Source organism: Phyllobates terribilis, unplaced genomic scaffold (assembly GCF_046119375.1).
Source record: "Phyllobates terribilis strain yellow unplaced genomic scaffold, ASM4611937v1 Scaffold_7__3_contigs__length_470593459, whole genome shotgun sequence".
NCBI classification, from domain to species: domain Eukaryota; kingdom Metazoa; phylum Chordata; class Amphibia; order Anura; family Dendrobatidae; genus Phyllobates; species Phyllobates terribilis.
In genome coordinates, this window is record NW_027362767.1 from 434,187,168 (window position 1) to 434,203,593 (window position 16,426).

At 50.4% G+C, this 16,426-nt stretch overlaps 1 protein-coding gene across 3 annotated transcripts; it reads right to left on the bottom strand.

The window, feature by feature from the left end:
- Positions 1-217: 217 nt before the first annotated feature.
- On the bottom strand, positions 218-11,403 carry FOSB (FosB proto-oncogene, AP-1 transcription factor subunit). 3 transcript variants are annotated; one of them, XM_073642095.1, is made up of 5 exons: positions 6,471-7,891; positions 4,442-4,723; positions 4,250-4,357; positions 3,333-3,539; positions 218-3,238 (listed from the first exon to the last, which is right to left on the bottom strand). In XM_073642095.1, exons 1-5 carry the CDS (start codon positions 6,576-6,578, stop codon positions 3,128-3,130), a joined length of 816 nt encoding a protein of 271 aa, XP_073498196.1. In that variant the 5' UTR covers positions 6,579-7,891; the 3' UTR covers positions 218-3,127. The 3 variants fall into 3 exon arrangements, with proteins under 3 accessions (XP_073498196.1, XP_073498195.1, XP_073498193.1); XM_073642094.1 differs by lacking the exon at positions 6,471-7,891 and adding an exon at positions 9,782-11,403 and having other exon boundaries at positions 218-3,539; XM_073642092.1 differs by having other exon boundaries at positions 218-3,539.
- Positions 11,404-16,426: the final 5,023 nt, after the last annotated feature.

Sequence of the window (16,426 nt, forward strand, 5' to 3'; positions counted from 1 at the left end):
GCACTCTCTCTATGTGCCAGGATCTCATGAGATCAGATCTTTATCTACAATCCCAGGAATCCTGCAGCACTGATACCAGATTCTCGTCCATGCAGGAATCAGATCTCAGAGGCACAGAGTGAACAGACCTCTATGTTCCCAAGTCCGATAAGGCTAGAAGCTGGAAATGACACAAGAATGAGGCCGAGACTTGTATTTAATGCAGTTTATTGGTCACCGCTTCATAAAGACATAAACTATAATGAAGTCAAAAAATAGATATAATATATAATATAATCCTCTAAAAATTACAGCACTAACACAGGGACTATACACAGAACAGCCCCTCCGCTGTCACCCCCTCTGTGACGGGCAGTGTCTCTTTATGGGCGGGTGCAGGCAGGAGGGGCCCCGACAATAAACATGCTCCTCAGTGAGGGTCCGCAGGCATCCAACGGCTTCTCTTAGCCCAGTAGCTCAGTATGGTCCTCGTATGCTGCCCACATGGACGGTGGCGACACAATGGACAGTCCTCCATGCTGCAGCCACCACTGTCACTGAGGATAGGATAGGAGGACTCTGAGCAGAACGGGCACAAAGTTAAATGTACCATTCCCTCATTTCTATCATCTCTGAAGAAATCTGATCACTGGAAGATCCAGGCCCAAAAAGCAAGAGGCGCTCATCACCCTCCACACCAGGTCCGCACCGCATCTCAGGCAGCATGTAGATCTCGATGAGGATGGTGATGTGGACAACACATGGTGTCAATGACAACAGTGCAGCTGACAGGATGGGCTGTCATCAGTCTCTCAGTTGTGCAGCCTCAGGCTTCGGGCCTAGGTATTCGAAATGCTCAGATCTCAGCAGAGGAGGAAGAGATTTCAGAGCAGTTTTCATATATTTAGGGACTTCAGTATTTCTTCTGGTCTGCTCTGGCTGCAGAAAGATGGCTGCACCTGGTGCGTGGACTCCTCTTATTGTCAGGACTGGATCCAGCGCTGTAATATATAGATGTGTGTATATAAATACTTCTATATATAAAAATATATAAAGCATCAAAAATATATTCTGAAATATCTATATACACAGGCGTGCACGGTGCAGCTCTGTACATGGACGACCCTGCGGTGTATACACCGACATACAGTTTCATCATATATGGGATTGTCACCTATAGACCGCGCTGACGTTAGCTGATAGACAGAGGGCGCTGACCACAAGAGAATCCGAATGGCCATTACAAATGAAGAACCTTCCTTCTGAACAGGGCCGGTCTCCAATCTCTCTCTCACCAGTAGGGGGCAGAAATACATAATACTCACAGAGAAGAGGGGGCAAATACTTTACAGACTTTTCCTTGAAAGGGTAGGAAGGCTCAGCAGTGGCAGCAGCATCCCTGTCAGAAGGAAAGTTAATTGCTGCCCTCCGTCTGGGGCTCATCCCACGCCCTCCCGATAACACCCCATCTCACAGCAATGGTCACGGCTTCTCGTCCAGAGATCCTGGTCCCGGGTCGGATTGGCAGCAGTTTTGTTTCGGAATGTAGACGGCAAGATCTTCTTGACAGCGCTCAGCCCCCCGGGATGAGGATGAGGGGCAATAAAAAATGGGAGAAGAGAAGGAAGCAGCAGCTAGAGCCCTCATTACAGGGGAGCAAGAGACTCTGATGTGGAGCCTCCACCTAAGAGGCTACGGGAGACATCAGGAGCAATACATTATGGGAATGCAAGGAGCAAGACAAGCACAACTATAAGGAAGCAAATGAAGATGAGATGGGGCTGTGTCTCAGAGGGCCAGGAGCACAGGCAGGGGCAGACTGTGTCTCAGAAGGGCATGAGCACAGGCAGGGGCAGACTGTGTCTCAGAGGGGCATGAGCAGAGTCAGGGGCAGGCTGTGTCTCAGAGGGGCATGAGCAGAGTCAGGGGCAGGCTGTGTCTCAGAGGGCCAGGAGCACAGGCAGGGGCAGACTGTGTCTCAGAGGGAAAAGAGCAGAGGGGCAGACTGTGTCTCAGAGGGAAAAGAGCGGAGGGGCAGACTGTGTCTCAGAGGGAAAAGAGCGGAGGGGCAGACTGTGTCTCAGAGGGAAAAGAGCGGAGGGGCAGACTGTGTCTCAGAGGGAAAAGAGCGGAGGGGCAGACTGTGTCTCAGAGGGAAAAGAGCGGAGGGGCAGACTGTGTCTCAGAGGGAAAAGAGCGGAGGGGCAGACTGTGTCTCAGAGGGAAAAGAGCGGAGGGGCAGACTGTGTCTCAGAGGGAAAAGAGCGGAGGGGCAGACTGTGTCTCAGAGGGAAAAGAGCGGAGGGGCAGACTGTGTCTCAGAGGGAAAAGAGCGGAGGGGCAGACTGTGTCTCAGAGGGGCATGAGCAGAGTCAGGGGCAGGCTGTGTCTCAGAGGGAAAAGAGCAGAGGGGCAGACTGTGTCTCAGAGGGCCAGGAGCACAGGCAGGGGCAGGCTGTGTCTCAGAGGGCCAGGAGCACAGGCAGGGGCAGGCTGTGTCTCAGAGGGCCAGGAGCACAGGCAGGGGCAGGCTGTGTCTCAGAGGGCCAGGAGCACAGGCAGGGGCAGGCTGTGTCTCAGAGGGCCAGGAGCACAGGCAGGGGCAGGCTGTGTCTCAGAGGGCCAGGAGCACAGGCAGGGGTAGGCTGTGTCTCAGAGGGCCAGGAGCACAGGCAGGGGCAGGCTGTGTCTCAGAGGGCCAGGAGCACAGGCAGGGGCAGGCTGTGTCTCAGAGGGCCAGGAGCACAGGCAGGGGCAGGCTGTGTCTCAGAGGGCCAGGAGCAAAGGCAGGGGTAGGCTGTGTTTCAGAGGGGCATGAGCAGAGGCAGGGGCAGGAGAGGAGGCAGGGACAAGCTGCGTCTCAGAGGGGCAGGAGTGGAGGCAATGGGTGTCTCAGAGGGGCAGGAGCGGAGGCAGGGACAAGCTGCGTCTCAGAGGGGCAGGAGTGGAGGCAGGGGGTGTCTCAGAGGGGCAGGAGCGGAGGCAGGGACAAGCTGCGTCTCAAAGGGAAAGGAGCGGAAGTGCAGGCTTTATCTCAGAGGGCCAGGAGTGCAGGCAGGAGCAGGCTGTGTCTCAGAGGGCAAGAAGTGAAGGGAGCATGAAGTTGCGTCTCAGAGGGGTGGGCTGTGTCTCGGAGGGCCAGGAGCAGTCAGGGAGGATATGTTTCAGAGGGCCAGAAGTGAGGGGGAGCTGAGCGAGTCGGAGGAGGAGCGCTCGCTTCCGCTGCTGCGCTGGTACCGGCTTCCACAGGCTCCTCCCTCTGGTGATGTGAACACAAATGAAGATGTGTAAGATCCAGCGATGGTGGTGCAGTCCGAGTCCGGTAGTGGAGGCAAACAGACAGGGAATGATACCTCCGACTGGGGAAGGAATGAAGGCAGCAGTCCGCCATGGGGGAAGGATGCGGCTGGCTCAGTGTGGGCCAGGTCAGGGTCCTCATAGGGCACTTTGCATCCAGATCGATGGGAGAGAAGAGCAAATTCCAGCTGTTCCTTCTGTCTGCGCAGCTCATCAATCTCTGCCTCAAGGTTGGACTTTTCCTCCTCCAAGATGTCAGTCTCCTGTAAGATAGAAGGAGGTCACATGAGAACTGAACATCTGGCTCTCCTCTAGGCTGCACAGAGATCCTGCCCCAGATCGGATGGAATTATACAGGTTACATCAGCTCTGAGGATGCAGTCGTCCCGCCACCCCAACCACGCCGGACTCCCACCACGGACTCCATACCTGCCCCCACTGTGCTCATCAAGTCTACAGTCTTGGGAAAAAGTAAGAGCGCCCCACTCCCATGTTACTGATAAAGAGAAAACCAGAAGAATCTGATCACCAGTAATACAGCAGGTGAAATAAGTATTGAACACGTCACCAATTTTGTGTAACGCACTAAGTTATGTGTAATAATGAGAAATGACACAGGGAAAAGGTATTGGACACATGAAGAAAGAGAGGAGCAAAAAGCCCTGGAAAGTCCTGACACCAGCTGAAATATCAGTAATTAGAAAGCAATCCTGCCACTTAGTGACAAATAAAATCAGCTGGTTCATCTGATGGCCTATAAAAAGGTGTCTCATCACCAAGGTGCCACACAAGAAACATCTCATGATGGGTAAAACCAGTGAGCTGTCTCAAAACCTTTGCAACCTTATTGTTGCAAAACATACTGATGGCATTGACAGAAGAATTTCTAAACTACTGAAGGTTCCAGTGAGCACTGATGGGGCCATAATCCGAAAGTGGGGAAGAAATAGACCCTTCAAGGGTCACCGCTTACATTTTGCAATCTATCGGTCAGCTCTCGTCTCCTGTTCCTGCATTTGGCGGCAGCTAATTTGTTCCTTTCTCGCCGGACTCGCCTCTTCTCCTCTTCCTCCGGGGTCAACTGTACAGAGAGAGAGGGACGTCTCGTGAGAGGGGTCATATAACTGTGAGCGGCGTCTATCTCCATCTGTATACTGGTACTTACCGCTTCTTCTCGAGGTCTTTTTCTGGGTCTTGTCGGGCGAGTTTCCTCCTGTCCCGAGGAAGAAGCAGCAGGCTGTGTTGTGCCATATGAGGACTCAGAGGGCGACGCATAGCTGGGGCCCGGCAGGTCATAGGGGTCAATGGATGGTCCTGGTGTTGGCTGGGATTGAGCCATGGAGGAGATAAGCGCAGGGGTGACCAACCACTGGAGGTCCTGACTACTGGTGATGGCCGTAACAGTGGGCACAAAGGAAGAGGGGACATCACATAGGGCCACACACTCCTGGTAGAGAGAGAGACAGAGATATTCACACTCATGGAAGAGTCAGCTAAAAATGGTGGAGACAAGACGTAAAGAAGATGAAGGTAAGAGAAAGTGGAGAGGATGGGGGTAAAAAGAAAAGAAGGAAAGGAAAAAAACAAAGAGAATGATGGGAATAGGAAAAAGAATGGAGGAGAGAGGAAAAAGAGGATTGAGGGAAAAAGGAAAGAGGGAGAAGAGAGAATGAAGGGAAGTGGGAATGGAGAGAAGAGTAAGAAAGAAGAGCCAGGAGGAGAGAGGAAAAAGAAAGATGAAGAGAGGATGTAGCAGAGGGAAAGAAGAGAGAATTATACAAAGTGAGAATGGAGAGAGCAGGAAGAAAAAAGTGCATGAAAGAGAGGCAAAAGTGGACTGAAGGCAAAAAAAAGAAGGAAAGAGGAAGAAGAGAGAATGAAGGGACATGGGAATGGAGAGAAGAGGAGAGTGGAAAAAGGAAGGGGGAAAAGAAGGACAAGAGAAAATGAAGGGAAGTGATAATAGAAGGAAGAGGAAGAAAGCATGGAGTAGCAAGGGAGAAGAATGGAGGAAAAATGAAGAGGACAAAATGTAGTGGAAAATAATATAGATGGTATAGGAGAAGGGAAGAGAAGCAAAAGAAGTAGAGATATTCATATTTGAAAATTCAGAGCCGTAAAAACTATGTGCACCCATCTCCTAAATTTCTCCTACCCCCATGTTGCTTGTAAAATGTCCTCCTGGTTGTCCCCGACCATCCAGGTAGAGAAGGCCTGAGTCACCAGATTGGAGTAGATTATTACAGATGTAACTCCCTCTGCTTTCTATAACCCAACCTCCATCTTCTTTGCGTCTGATGAGGGTTTTCCTCCTCTCTCATTCACATACTGGGAGTCCTCCTACATGAACTTCACATTTCACAGAAGCTGAGAAGTTTTTCTGATTTTGAAATATCAGCGTCTACAGTTCCTCGCTGCGACTACTGTGCAGTGTACACAGATCAGCACGGGGGCAGATACTTTTGCTTAGTCTCAGGCTAATATTACAGGTATTGCTCAGTGACAGATTCAGGGGGAAATACTTGTTCACAATTCTGAGGGTCTTACACACGAATGTAGCCCGGTCCCCGAATATCGGTCATGTCAGACTTGAGGTATGAAGATTTTTGATTCCCTTCTGTGAAGCGTCTGATCACTAATCCACCCACCTCTCTCTGAGACATCATCTCACTGATCCACCCCTCTGTAGACCCTCTCTTTACTCAATAATACACCCCCCTCCCTGGTACAAGTAACAACTTTTTGTTTCACTGATCCACCCCCTTCACGTGTAATAGATGCTTTCTGGGGCATCTGCTCACTGATCTACCTCCTTGTTCAGGCAATAGCTCTTAAACAGCTCAGTAACCCACCCTACTGTACAGATAACCCTTCTCGATTCATCCACTCCCTATACAGAAAACAGTCCCATTCTCACTGATCCACACTGTACAGGTCTCTTTTCTCACTAATCCAATCTCTCTACAGGTAACCGTCCCCTCTGGGGCATTTTATCACTGAATCACAGTTTTCCCCAATACAGGTAATTCCACCTTTCCTTTGGTGTATTATCTCACCGATCCATCTATTTGTTAGGCTACAGTCACACATCCGTTACCCTCAGAGAGGGATGGGCTGATTTCTTTCTCAAGTGTCCTCTTTGTTGCATCAGTTTTTGTTCACTGAAGCAGGCGCAGACTGGGAAGTTTTCTTACCCATTGACTCAACCATGGATCAGTTAAAAACGGATGAAATGCGGATGGAAACCTGGAGTACAAGGTCTGTCCTCGGTGTGTCCTCTGTCCTCGGTGTGTCCTCCACATGTCTGCCGTGTTACATAGATCCCCATAGATTAATCAATGGCCAAGTCTGATCCAGATGAGAATAGGACAAGATCGGAGTCTCTGGATTGTGAAACTGAGAAGCCGGCTGGGGAGGTGCCGGAATAGTCACATCTCCAGCTATGGTCGCTGATAACAGGTTAATTGTAACATTTTCTCCTCTTTTTCTCTAATGCACCCCATCCCCTTCCTAATGAAGGTTACAGACACCTCTGGTGCATCTTCTCACTGATCCACCCCCTGCACAGGTAAGTCCCTTCTGGTGCATCTGCTCACTCACCCACTCCCCTTGCACAGGTAACAGACCCCTCTGGTGCATCTTCTCACTGATCCACCCCCTGCACAGGTAACAGTCCCCTCTGGTGCATCTTCTCACTGATCCACTTCCTGCATAGATAACAGTACCCCCTGGTGCATCTTCTTACTGGTAATAGTCCCCTCTGGTGTATCTTCTTACTGACCCACCCCCTTGCACAATTAACAGCCCCTCTGGTGCATCGTCTCACTGATCCATCCCTTGCACAGGTAACAGCCCTCTGGTGTATCTTCTCACTGATCCACCCCCTGCAGAGGTAACAGTCCCCTCCGATGCATCTTCTCACTGATCCACCCCCATACACAGGTAACAGTCCCCTGCGGTGCATCTTCTCGTTGATCCACCCGCAGCACAGGTAACTGCCCCCTCTGGTGCATCTTCTCACTGATCCACCCCTTACACAAGTAACAGCTCCCTCTGGTGCATCTTGTCACTGATCCAACCCCAGCACTGGTAACAGCCCCCTCTGGTGCATCTTCTCACTAATCCACCCCTTGCACAGGTAACAGCCCCCTCTGGTGCATTTTCTCACTAATCCACCCCTTGCACAGGTAACAGCCCCCTCTGCTTCTTCTCACTGATCCACCCCCTGAACAGTAACAGCCCCTCCGGTGCATCTTCTCACTGATCCACCCCCTGCACAGTAACAGCCCCTCCGGTGCATCTTCTCACTGATCCACCCCCTGCACAGTAACAGCCCCTCCGGTGCATTTTCTCACTGATCCACCCCCTGCACAGTAACAGCCCCTCCGGTGCATTTTCTCACTGATCCACCCCCTGCACAGTAACAGCCCCTCCGGTGCAGCTCCCCTGCCCCCGCTACTATTCTGCCTCTTTTCCTACGTCCGGTTCATTTAACATTATCTGGGGGGATTCCCTGTGGAGAACTCGCTGCTGTGGGCGCGTTTCTTCATATCTCCGCCCCTTGGGTCCTTGACGTCAGCAGCGCCAGTTACGTCCCGCGCTCTGTCGACGCTGCGTTCCAAAATAGCACGCCGCCGTCACTGCTCGTCAGCTCCGCCCACCGAGCCATGATTGACAAGTGACAGTGGTGGCGGTTGGATGGGTCTGGGGCAGGACGCGACCGTACAAAGTACTACAACCCCTAGTGTCCAGCAGCCAGAGGACGATCACCGCATTATCCTTACACCATAATGTTACAAGAGTTATCCCTTCATTACTAACACAGCAACTAGGGACCGGACTCCTCTGCCGACACTCCTGCCTGTGTTCTCCTGAGACACTCCTGCCCTCCCTCCCTGTCTGTGGTCTCCTCCTTATACTCCTGCCATGCCTGCCTGTGATCTCCTGCCCTCCCTCCCTGTCTGTGGTCTCCTCCTTATACTCCTGCCATGCCTGCCTGTGATCTCCTGTGACACTCCTGCCCTCCCTGCCTGTGGTCTCCTCCTTACACTCTTGCTCTGCCTGTGGTCTTCTCACACACCTGCCCTGCCTGCTTGTGGTCTTCTCACACTCCTGTCCTGCCTGTGGTCTCCATCTTACACTCCTGCCCTGCCTGCATGTGGTCTTCTTACACACCTGCCCTGCCTGCATGTGGTCTTCTTACACACCTGCCCTGCCTGCCTGTGGTCTCTTTCTTACACACCTGCTCTCCCTGCTGCCTGTGGTCTACTCACGCTCCTGCCCTGCCTGTGGCCTTCTCCTTACACTCCTGCCCTGCCTGTGGTCTTCTCACACTCCTGCCCTGCCTGCGTCTCTTTCTTACACACTTGCCCTGCCTGCCTGTGGTCTTCTCACACTCCTGTCCTGCCTGCATGTGGTCTCCTTCTTACACACCTGCCCTGCCTGCCTGCGGTCTTCTCATGCTCCTGTCCTCCTTGCTGCCTGCGGTCTTCACCTTACACTCCTGACCTGCCTGCTGTCTTCTCCTTACACTCCTGCCCTGCCTACTGTCTTCTCCTTACACTCCTGACCTGCCTGCGGTCTTCTCCTTACACTCCTGCCCTGCCCGCCTGCTGTCTTCTCCTTACACTCCTGCCCTGCCTACTGTCTTCTCCTTACACTCCTGCCCTGCCTACTGTCTTCTCCTTACACTCCTGCCCTGCCTGCTGTCTTCTCCTTACACTCCTGCCCTGCCTGCTGTCTTCTCCTTACACTCCTGCCCTGCCTGCATGTGGTCTCCTTCTTACACACCTGCCCTGCCTGCCTGTGGTCTTCTCATGCTCCTGCCCTGCCCGCCTGCTGTCTTCTCCTTACACTCCTGCCCTGCCTGCCTGCGGTCTGCTTTTTACACACCTGCCCTGCCCGCCTGCTGTCTTCTCATGCTCCTGCCCTCCTTGCTGCCTGCGGTCTTCTCCTTACACTCCTGACCTGCCCGCCTGCGGTCTTCTCCTTACACTCCTGCCCTGTCTACTGTCTTCTCCTTACACTCCTGCCCTGCCTGCTGTCTTCTCCTTACACTCCTGCCCTGTCTGCATGTGGTCTCCTTCTTACACCTGCCCTGCCTGCCTGTGGTCTTCTCATGCTCCTGCCCTGCCCGCTGTCTTCTCCTTACACTCCTGCCCTGTCTACTGTCTTCTCCTTACACTCCTGCCCTGCCTGCTGTCTTCTCCTTACACTCATGCCCTGTCTGCATGTGGTCTCCTTCTTACACACCTGCCCTGCCTGCCTGTGGTCTTCTCATGCTCCTGCCCTGCCCGCCTGTGGTCTTCTCCTTACACTCCTGCCCTGCCTGCCTGTGGTCTGCTTCTGACACTCCAGCCTCCCATTGGCCAGAGGGATCATAGCATGAACTTCTTTGACCTTTTGTATTTTCTCACCCTTCAGTTTTGGCTCTCAGGACATAACCTGCCCTGTGACTCCCTGACCTCTCGGTGACGTCGCCCCTGCCCTGTGATGTCACACTCACCTGTGGGGCAGCAGCCGTGGATGGGCTCCCAAAAGAATCCACAGATGACAGATACTGAGACTCAGCCGAGGGGGAGGAACTGGAGGAGTCGTATCCCTGGTACATGTCCCCCGGGAATCCTGAGCTGCGGCCTCGATGCCAAACAATAGATCCCGAGTGTCCAAACGTCAGGGATCTCCTCAGCACTGAGCAGGGATCAGCTGTGGACGGGGATCTCAGGGATCCGCAGTGGTGTCTTCCCTGCTGCAGGGATCAGCAATGAGATCTTCTAAGCCTTCTGTAGGGATCAGCTGTGAGATCCCCGCATTCTTAGGTAGGGATCCAGTGATGGGATTTCCTCCTTCGGAGAGAAAAATGTAGATCCAGGCCGGATCTCCCCTAAAGAAATAAATGAGGGGATTTCCTTAGATATTTGTAAAGATAAATAATGGGGTTTTCTCCTGTGTAGGTCTCCGTGATGGGATCAAGAAGGAAGTCTCAGAATTGAATTGGCATCAATAATGGATCCTTATCAGACTTTTGAAGTAAAATAAGTGATGGGATCTCCTCCTGTGTAATATCCAATGATGGAATCTCCTCCTGTGTAAGATCCGATGATGGGTTCTCCTCCTGTGTAAGATCCAATGATAATGGAATCTCCTTCTGTATAAGATCCAATGATGGAATCTCCTCCTGTGTAAGATCCAATGATGGAATCTCCTCCTATGTAGAAATCAGTTATGGGATCTCCTCCTGGGAACAGATAAGTGATGGGATGCCCTGTGTTCTGGTAATAAATGATGGGATCTTCTCCTGTATATAGATCAGTAATGGGATCTTGGGATCTCCTTTGTTGGGATCAATGATGGAATCTCCTCTTGTTTACAGTTAATAAATTATGGGATCTCCTCTTGTGTTGGGATCAATGATGGAATCTCTTCCTGTGTACAGTTAATAAATGATGGGAAATCCTCCTGTGTAGTGATCAGTGATGAGATCTCATCCTGAGTACAGATAATAAATGATGGGATCTTATCCTATGTTGGGATCAGTGATGGAATCTTCTCCTAGTTACAAATAATTAATGATGTGATCTCCTGGTTACAGAAAACAAATGATGGGATCTTCTCCTGGTTACATATAATAAATGATGTGATCTTCTCCTGTATAGAAATCAGTGATGGGATCTCCTCCTGGTTACATATAATAAATGATGTGATCTTCTCCTGTATAGGGATCAGTGATGGGATCTCCTCCTGGTTACATATAATAAATAATGGGATCTTCTCCTGTATAGGGATCAGTGATGGGATCTTCTCCTGGTTACATATAATAAGTGATGGGATCTCCTCCTGGTTACAGATAAGCAGTCCGGTCAGGGCGCCCCCAGCGGCCGTGGTGCAGGCACAGTGTACGGGCAGCAGCGTCCGTCCTCACGCTCCGCTTTTCCTCAGATTTATGAATGAAACTCTCCCCCTCGCAGCTATTTATACCGGCAGAGCCCGCCCCCCTCTGCACACGTCACGCACTCTTTGGCCGATATCTTCACATTGACTGCACTCAGCGCCCCCAAACTCTCCAGTCCGCAGCCCCGGAGCTCCCCGCCTGCTCTCCCCGACTTTCAGCCCCGAAGATGCCCTGAGAGCTCTGATCGGAGGACCTGGAGGACACTGTGGGCGGCTCCGGAGACCCGGAGTTCCTGTGACGTACATAGCCATATAAGGTGTTTGTCTTTGCTGTGTTTATCTGGTTACCAAGCAGTGACGTGAGAGGGAATCCCTGTTCTCAGCTCGGCAGAGAGGAGTATTAATAGCTTTATGCTGCTACTATGCCGGAGACAGCGCGGCCGGTCCGGGGGCATCTGAGTGTGAGCGGCTAGAAATACCGGAGAGCGGGCACTGTCATGTCACCGCCCGGACAGCAGCCTGTACAGGGCAGGGGTGCAAAAGTGCCCAGACACATTGCATCAATGTCGGCCGACTGATGGCCGACTTCAGACTGCGATTGCATTGTTCTCCTGTAAATGAACTCCTGCTGAAGGTCACCACAGCCCTTGTCATAGAAAACACAGGAGAAAGCGGCAGAACGAGCGCTCCAATGTATAAGGGGGAATATTGGGAACGAGCGCTCCAATGTATAAGGGGGAATATTGGGAACGAGCGCTCCAATGTATAAGGGGGAATATTGGGAACGAGCGCTCCAATGTATAAGGGGGAATATTGGGAACGAGCGCTCCAATGTATAAGGGGGAATATTGGGAACGAGCGCTCCAATGTATAAGGGGGAATATTGGGACGTCTGAGGCATCGATGGTTCATCCGACAACCTTCCAATGTGTATGACCGTATAATGTGACCGTCTCCATTATCAGTATGTGGTGACCGCCCTTCACCTCCATCATCAGTATCTGGTGACCTCCCATCGCCTCCATCATCAGTATCTGGTGACCGCCCGTCGCCTCCATCATCAGTATATGGTAACCGCCCGTCGCCTCCATCATCAGTATATGGTGACCGCCCGTCACCTCTGTCATCAGTATCTGGTGACTACCCGTCGCCTCCATCATCAGTATCTGGTGACCTCCCATCGCCTCCATCATCAGTATCTGGTGACCGCCCGTCGCCTTTATCATCAGTATCTGGTGACCGCCTGTTGCCTCCAACGTCAGTATCTGGTGACCACCCGTCGCCTCCATCATCACTATCTGGTGACCGCCCTTCGTCTCCATCATCAGTATCTGGTGACCGCCCGTCGCCTCCATCATCAGTATATGGTGACCGCCCGTCACCTCCATCATCAATATCTGGTGACCGCCCATCTCCTCCATCATCACTATCTGCCAACTGCCTGTTGCCTCCATCATCAGTATCTGGGGACCACTTTTCGTCTCCATCATCAGTATCTGGTGACCGCCCATCGCCTCCATCATCACTATCTGCCAACTGCCCGTCACCTCCATCATCAGTATCTGGTGACCGCTCATCGCCTCCATCATCAGTATCTGGTGACCGCCCAGGCCTCCATCATCACTATCTGCCAACTGCCCGTCACCTCCATCATCAATATCTGGTGACCGCCCATCGCCTCCATCATCAATATCTGGTGACCGCCCATCTCCTCCATCATCACTATCTGCCAACTGCCTGTCGCCTCCATCATCAGTATCTGGGGACCGCTTTTCGCCTCCATCATCAGTATCTGCTGACCGCCTGTTGCCTCCATCATCAGTATCTGGTGATCTTCAGTCTCCTTTATCATCAGTATCCGGTGACTGATATAGTAACACCCAGAGGGAAAGGTCGTGGAATGATGGAAATCACAGGATGGAATCAAAGTAATCAAAACCTCTGGATTCATCCAGTCCGTTGTCTGAGCCTTGTGCAGAAATCCTGACACCTCCAGCCTCGGCTACCATCACTGAGGTCATTAATGGTCGTCTGAGGAAGATTCTGCTGCTGAATGTACAACTCATCAGGATCCACTGCTGGCAGCTCCTGTGTAATCACCAACCCATGTTGTCCCTGATGTGCTCGATGGAGACAAGTCCGGAGACGCTGCAGCCATGAGAGCAGGTTGAGGCCACGCAGGCGGCTCACAGTAGTGTGAGGAACATGTGGCCTGGGGGTGTTGTGTTGAAAAACAGCTCCTGGGACACTTTGGAGAAATAGTCCACGACCAAATCATTGTAATGCTGAGCTGTTAGTGTACTGGGAATGAAGAGTAGAGGGTCCGGCTACTGGACATTATGCCCCCCCTCCCACCCACAATATAATCCCGGGAACATTCCTCAGAAAAACAGTAACAGCTTCATTGGCAGCAGCCAAGGCTGTAAGTGCAGGGATTTTTGCATGTGGCACTCATACTCAATGCTGAATAAATAGAGATTATTTGAAAATTTTGTTTCCATTTTTTAATCATTTGCAGATTATTAACTTGTGTCCATCCTGTAATTTCTATCATTGAACCAATTTTGCTTCTTGGTGTTGCAGCTTCAATGTTGCAGAGTTATGAAGTGACAGAAGGATTTGGGAAAGCCTGCATCCAGAGCGCCTCAAAAAACTGTGTGCAAGTGAACCTAGCAGAACTGATGCTGTTCTGCAGATAAAGGACAGAGATCACACATGGGTTTGATTCAGATTTCTCTTTTGTTCATTCACTTTGAATTTTGTTCATTAATAAAAATAAACTATTATCATATCTGTTTTTGAAAGTATTCTGACTTTGTAGCATTTTTTCCACACCTAAAACACTTGCACAGTGCTGTGACGACACTGATATAAGATTATAGTTTCTGGCCCCAATTATAAAATGGGACACTGTAAAATGTAAAGAAAACCATTGTGCCCAGGCCGTGTCCCCCATTGTGCAGGGGACCTCTTCTCCTTACAACAATCTGTAAACGTCAGGGCAGTGAAGAGACAGTCGCAGACGTTTTGAGAGAGGAACGTTGAATCTCGCTGCTCCAAAATTCGGGGTCTCTACTTAATTTTTTGTTTTATAATGTGCCAATTTTTTTTTTCTTGTTGAAAAGTCTAGACTGCTGGCAGCCAGTTAATCACTGAACTCTTCTTCTGCGGAGCCGCGCTGCTGTGATGGAGGCAGTATTGAGTTTACCATTATTCTGCTGAAATATACATAGTCTTCCCTGAAATAGTCGTTGTCTGGATGGGACTAGATGTTCTATCACCTCTATATAACACTCAGAATCGATGGCACCTCTAATGCATACGCTGCTGCTGACATAGGCACTAATGCCCCCCATACATAAAAGATGCAGAAACTGTGCGCAGATAAGAAAAAAACTGGATGATCCCTCTCCTCAATAACAAGCTGGATGGTCCCTCTCCTCAATAACAAGCTGGATGGTCCCTCTCCTCAATAACAAGCTGGATGATTCCTCTCCTCGATAACAAGCTGGATGGTCCCTCTCCTCGATAACAAGCTGGATGGTCCCTCTCCTTGATAACAAGCTGGATGATTCCTCTCCTCGATAACAAGCTGGATGGTCCCTCTCCTCGATAACAAGCTGGATGGTCCCTCTCCTCGATAACTAGCTGGATTGTCCCTCTCCTCGATAACTAGATGGATGGTCCCTCTCCTCTATAACTAGATGGATGGTCCCTCTCCTCTATAACTAGCTGGATGGTCTCTCTCCTCTATAACAAGCTGGATGGTCCCTCACCTCTATAACAAAATGGATGGTCCCTCTCCTCTATAACAAACTGGATGGTCCCTCTCCTCGATAACAAGCTGGATGGTCCCTCTCCTCGATAACAAGCTGGATGGTCCCTCTCCTCGATAACAAACTGGATGGTCCCTCGTCTCAATATCAAGCTGGATGGTCCCTCTCCTCGATAACAAGCTTGATGGTCCCTCGTCTTGATAACAAGCTGTATGGTCCCTCTCCTCGATAACAAGCAGGGTGGTCCCTCTTCTCGATAACAAGCTGGATGGTCCCTCTCCTCAATAACAAGTTAGATGGTCCCTCTCCTTAATAAAAAACTGGATGCTCCCTCTAATCCTGAGTCCACAGGACACCGTGTCCGGGTTTCCATAAAGAAGTTCACATTTTGATTCCTCTGACCACAGAACAGTTTTCCATTTTGCCTCAGTCCATTGAAAAGGAGCTTCATCCCAGAGAAGACGACAAGGTTTCTGGATTACGTAGATATACGGCTTCTTTACATGATAGAGATTTCACTTACATTTGAGGATTGCAAGGCAACCTGTGATCACTGAGAATTATTTCTGGATTATTCATGAGCCTATGCAGGACTGAATCATTCCTGTATTTATTGCAGTGATGGCCCAGAGATCACGAGCATCTAATATTTACCGTCGGCCTCGTCCCTTGGGCACATGGGTTTCTCCAGAATCTCTGATATCTTGTGCTGTAGATGGAGGATATTCGAAGTCTTAGTAATTTTACATTGAAAAATATTTTTCTTAAATTGTTCCACAACTTTTAGCAGCAGTTGTCCACAGATCTCTGACCATCTTTGCTCTGGGAGACTCTGCCTCTCTCACACGCTCATCTACACAGTCATAGCTACTTAGTTGAAAATTGACACTCACTGCAGCTGATTTTTATTAGTACCAATTCATTTTCCAGCCTTTTGTTATTCTTGTCCCAACTGTTGAGAGATGTGTTGCTGCCGTCAATTTCTAATGTACGGTGTATATGGTCCATGGCAGATACACTGACACCTGCCAAACCTTTTGCACAAGGCTGTAGGTGGTTACACTATTAGATGATAATGTACAATACCTGGGGCCTGGGCGGATATTACCGTATACCCAGTGTGCACGATTATTAGGTCATTTGTATTTTTGATGACTGATGTTACTCCTGATCATCTCCAGTGTCATCAGTCCAAAAGGTGAATAAACCTGAATATGGAAGAAAGTCGCAGTTTTGCCTGTCTGAGAATATCGGTGTGGGCAGAATTATTGGGCAACTAATGAAAAACATAAATTAATCTGCAGCTTTTTCTCACGTTTTTTTGCCCGCTGGTGACATTTGCAGTAAACCTTTAGCTGTTCTGTGATGGCCCCAATAGCTGACAATCTCAGAAGCTGCATCATCTGATCGGGTCACATCCACACTGCTGATAATGTCCAGAACCTGCGACACTGCACCTACATACTATCAGACCCTCTAGATTA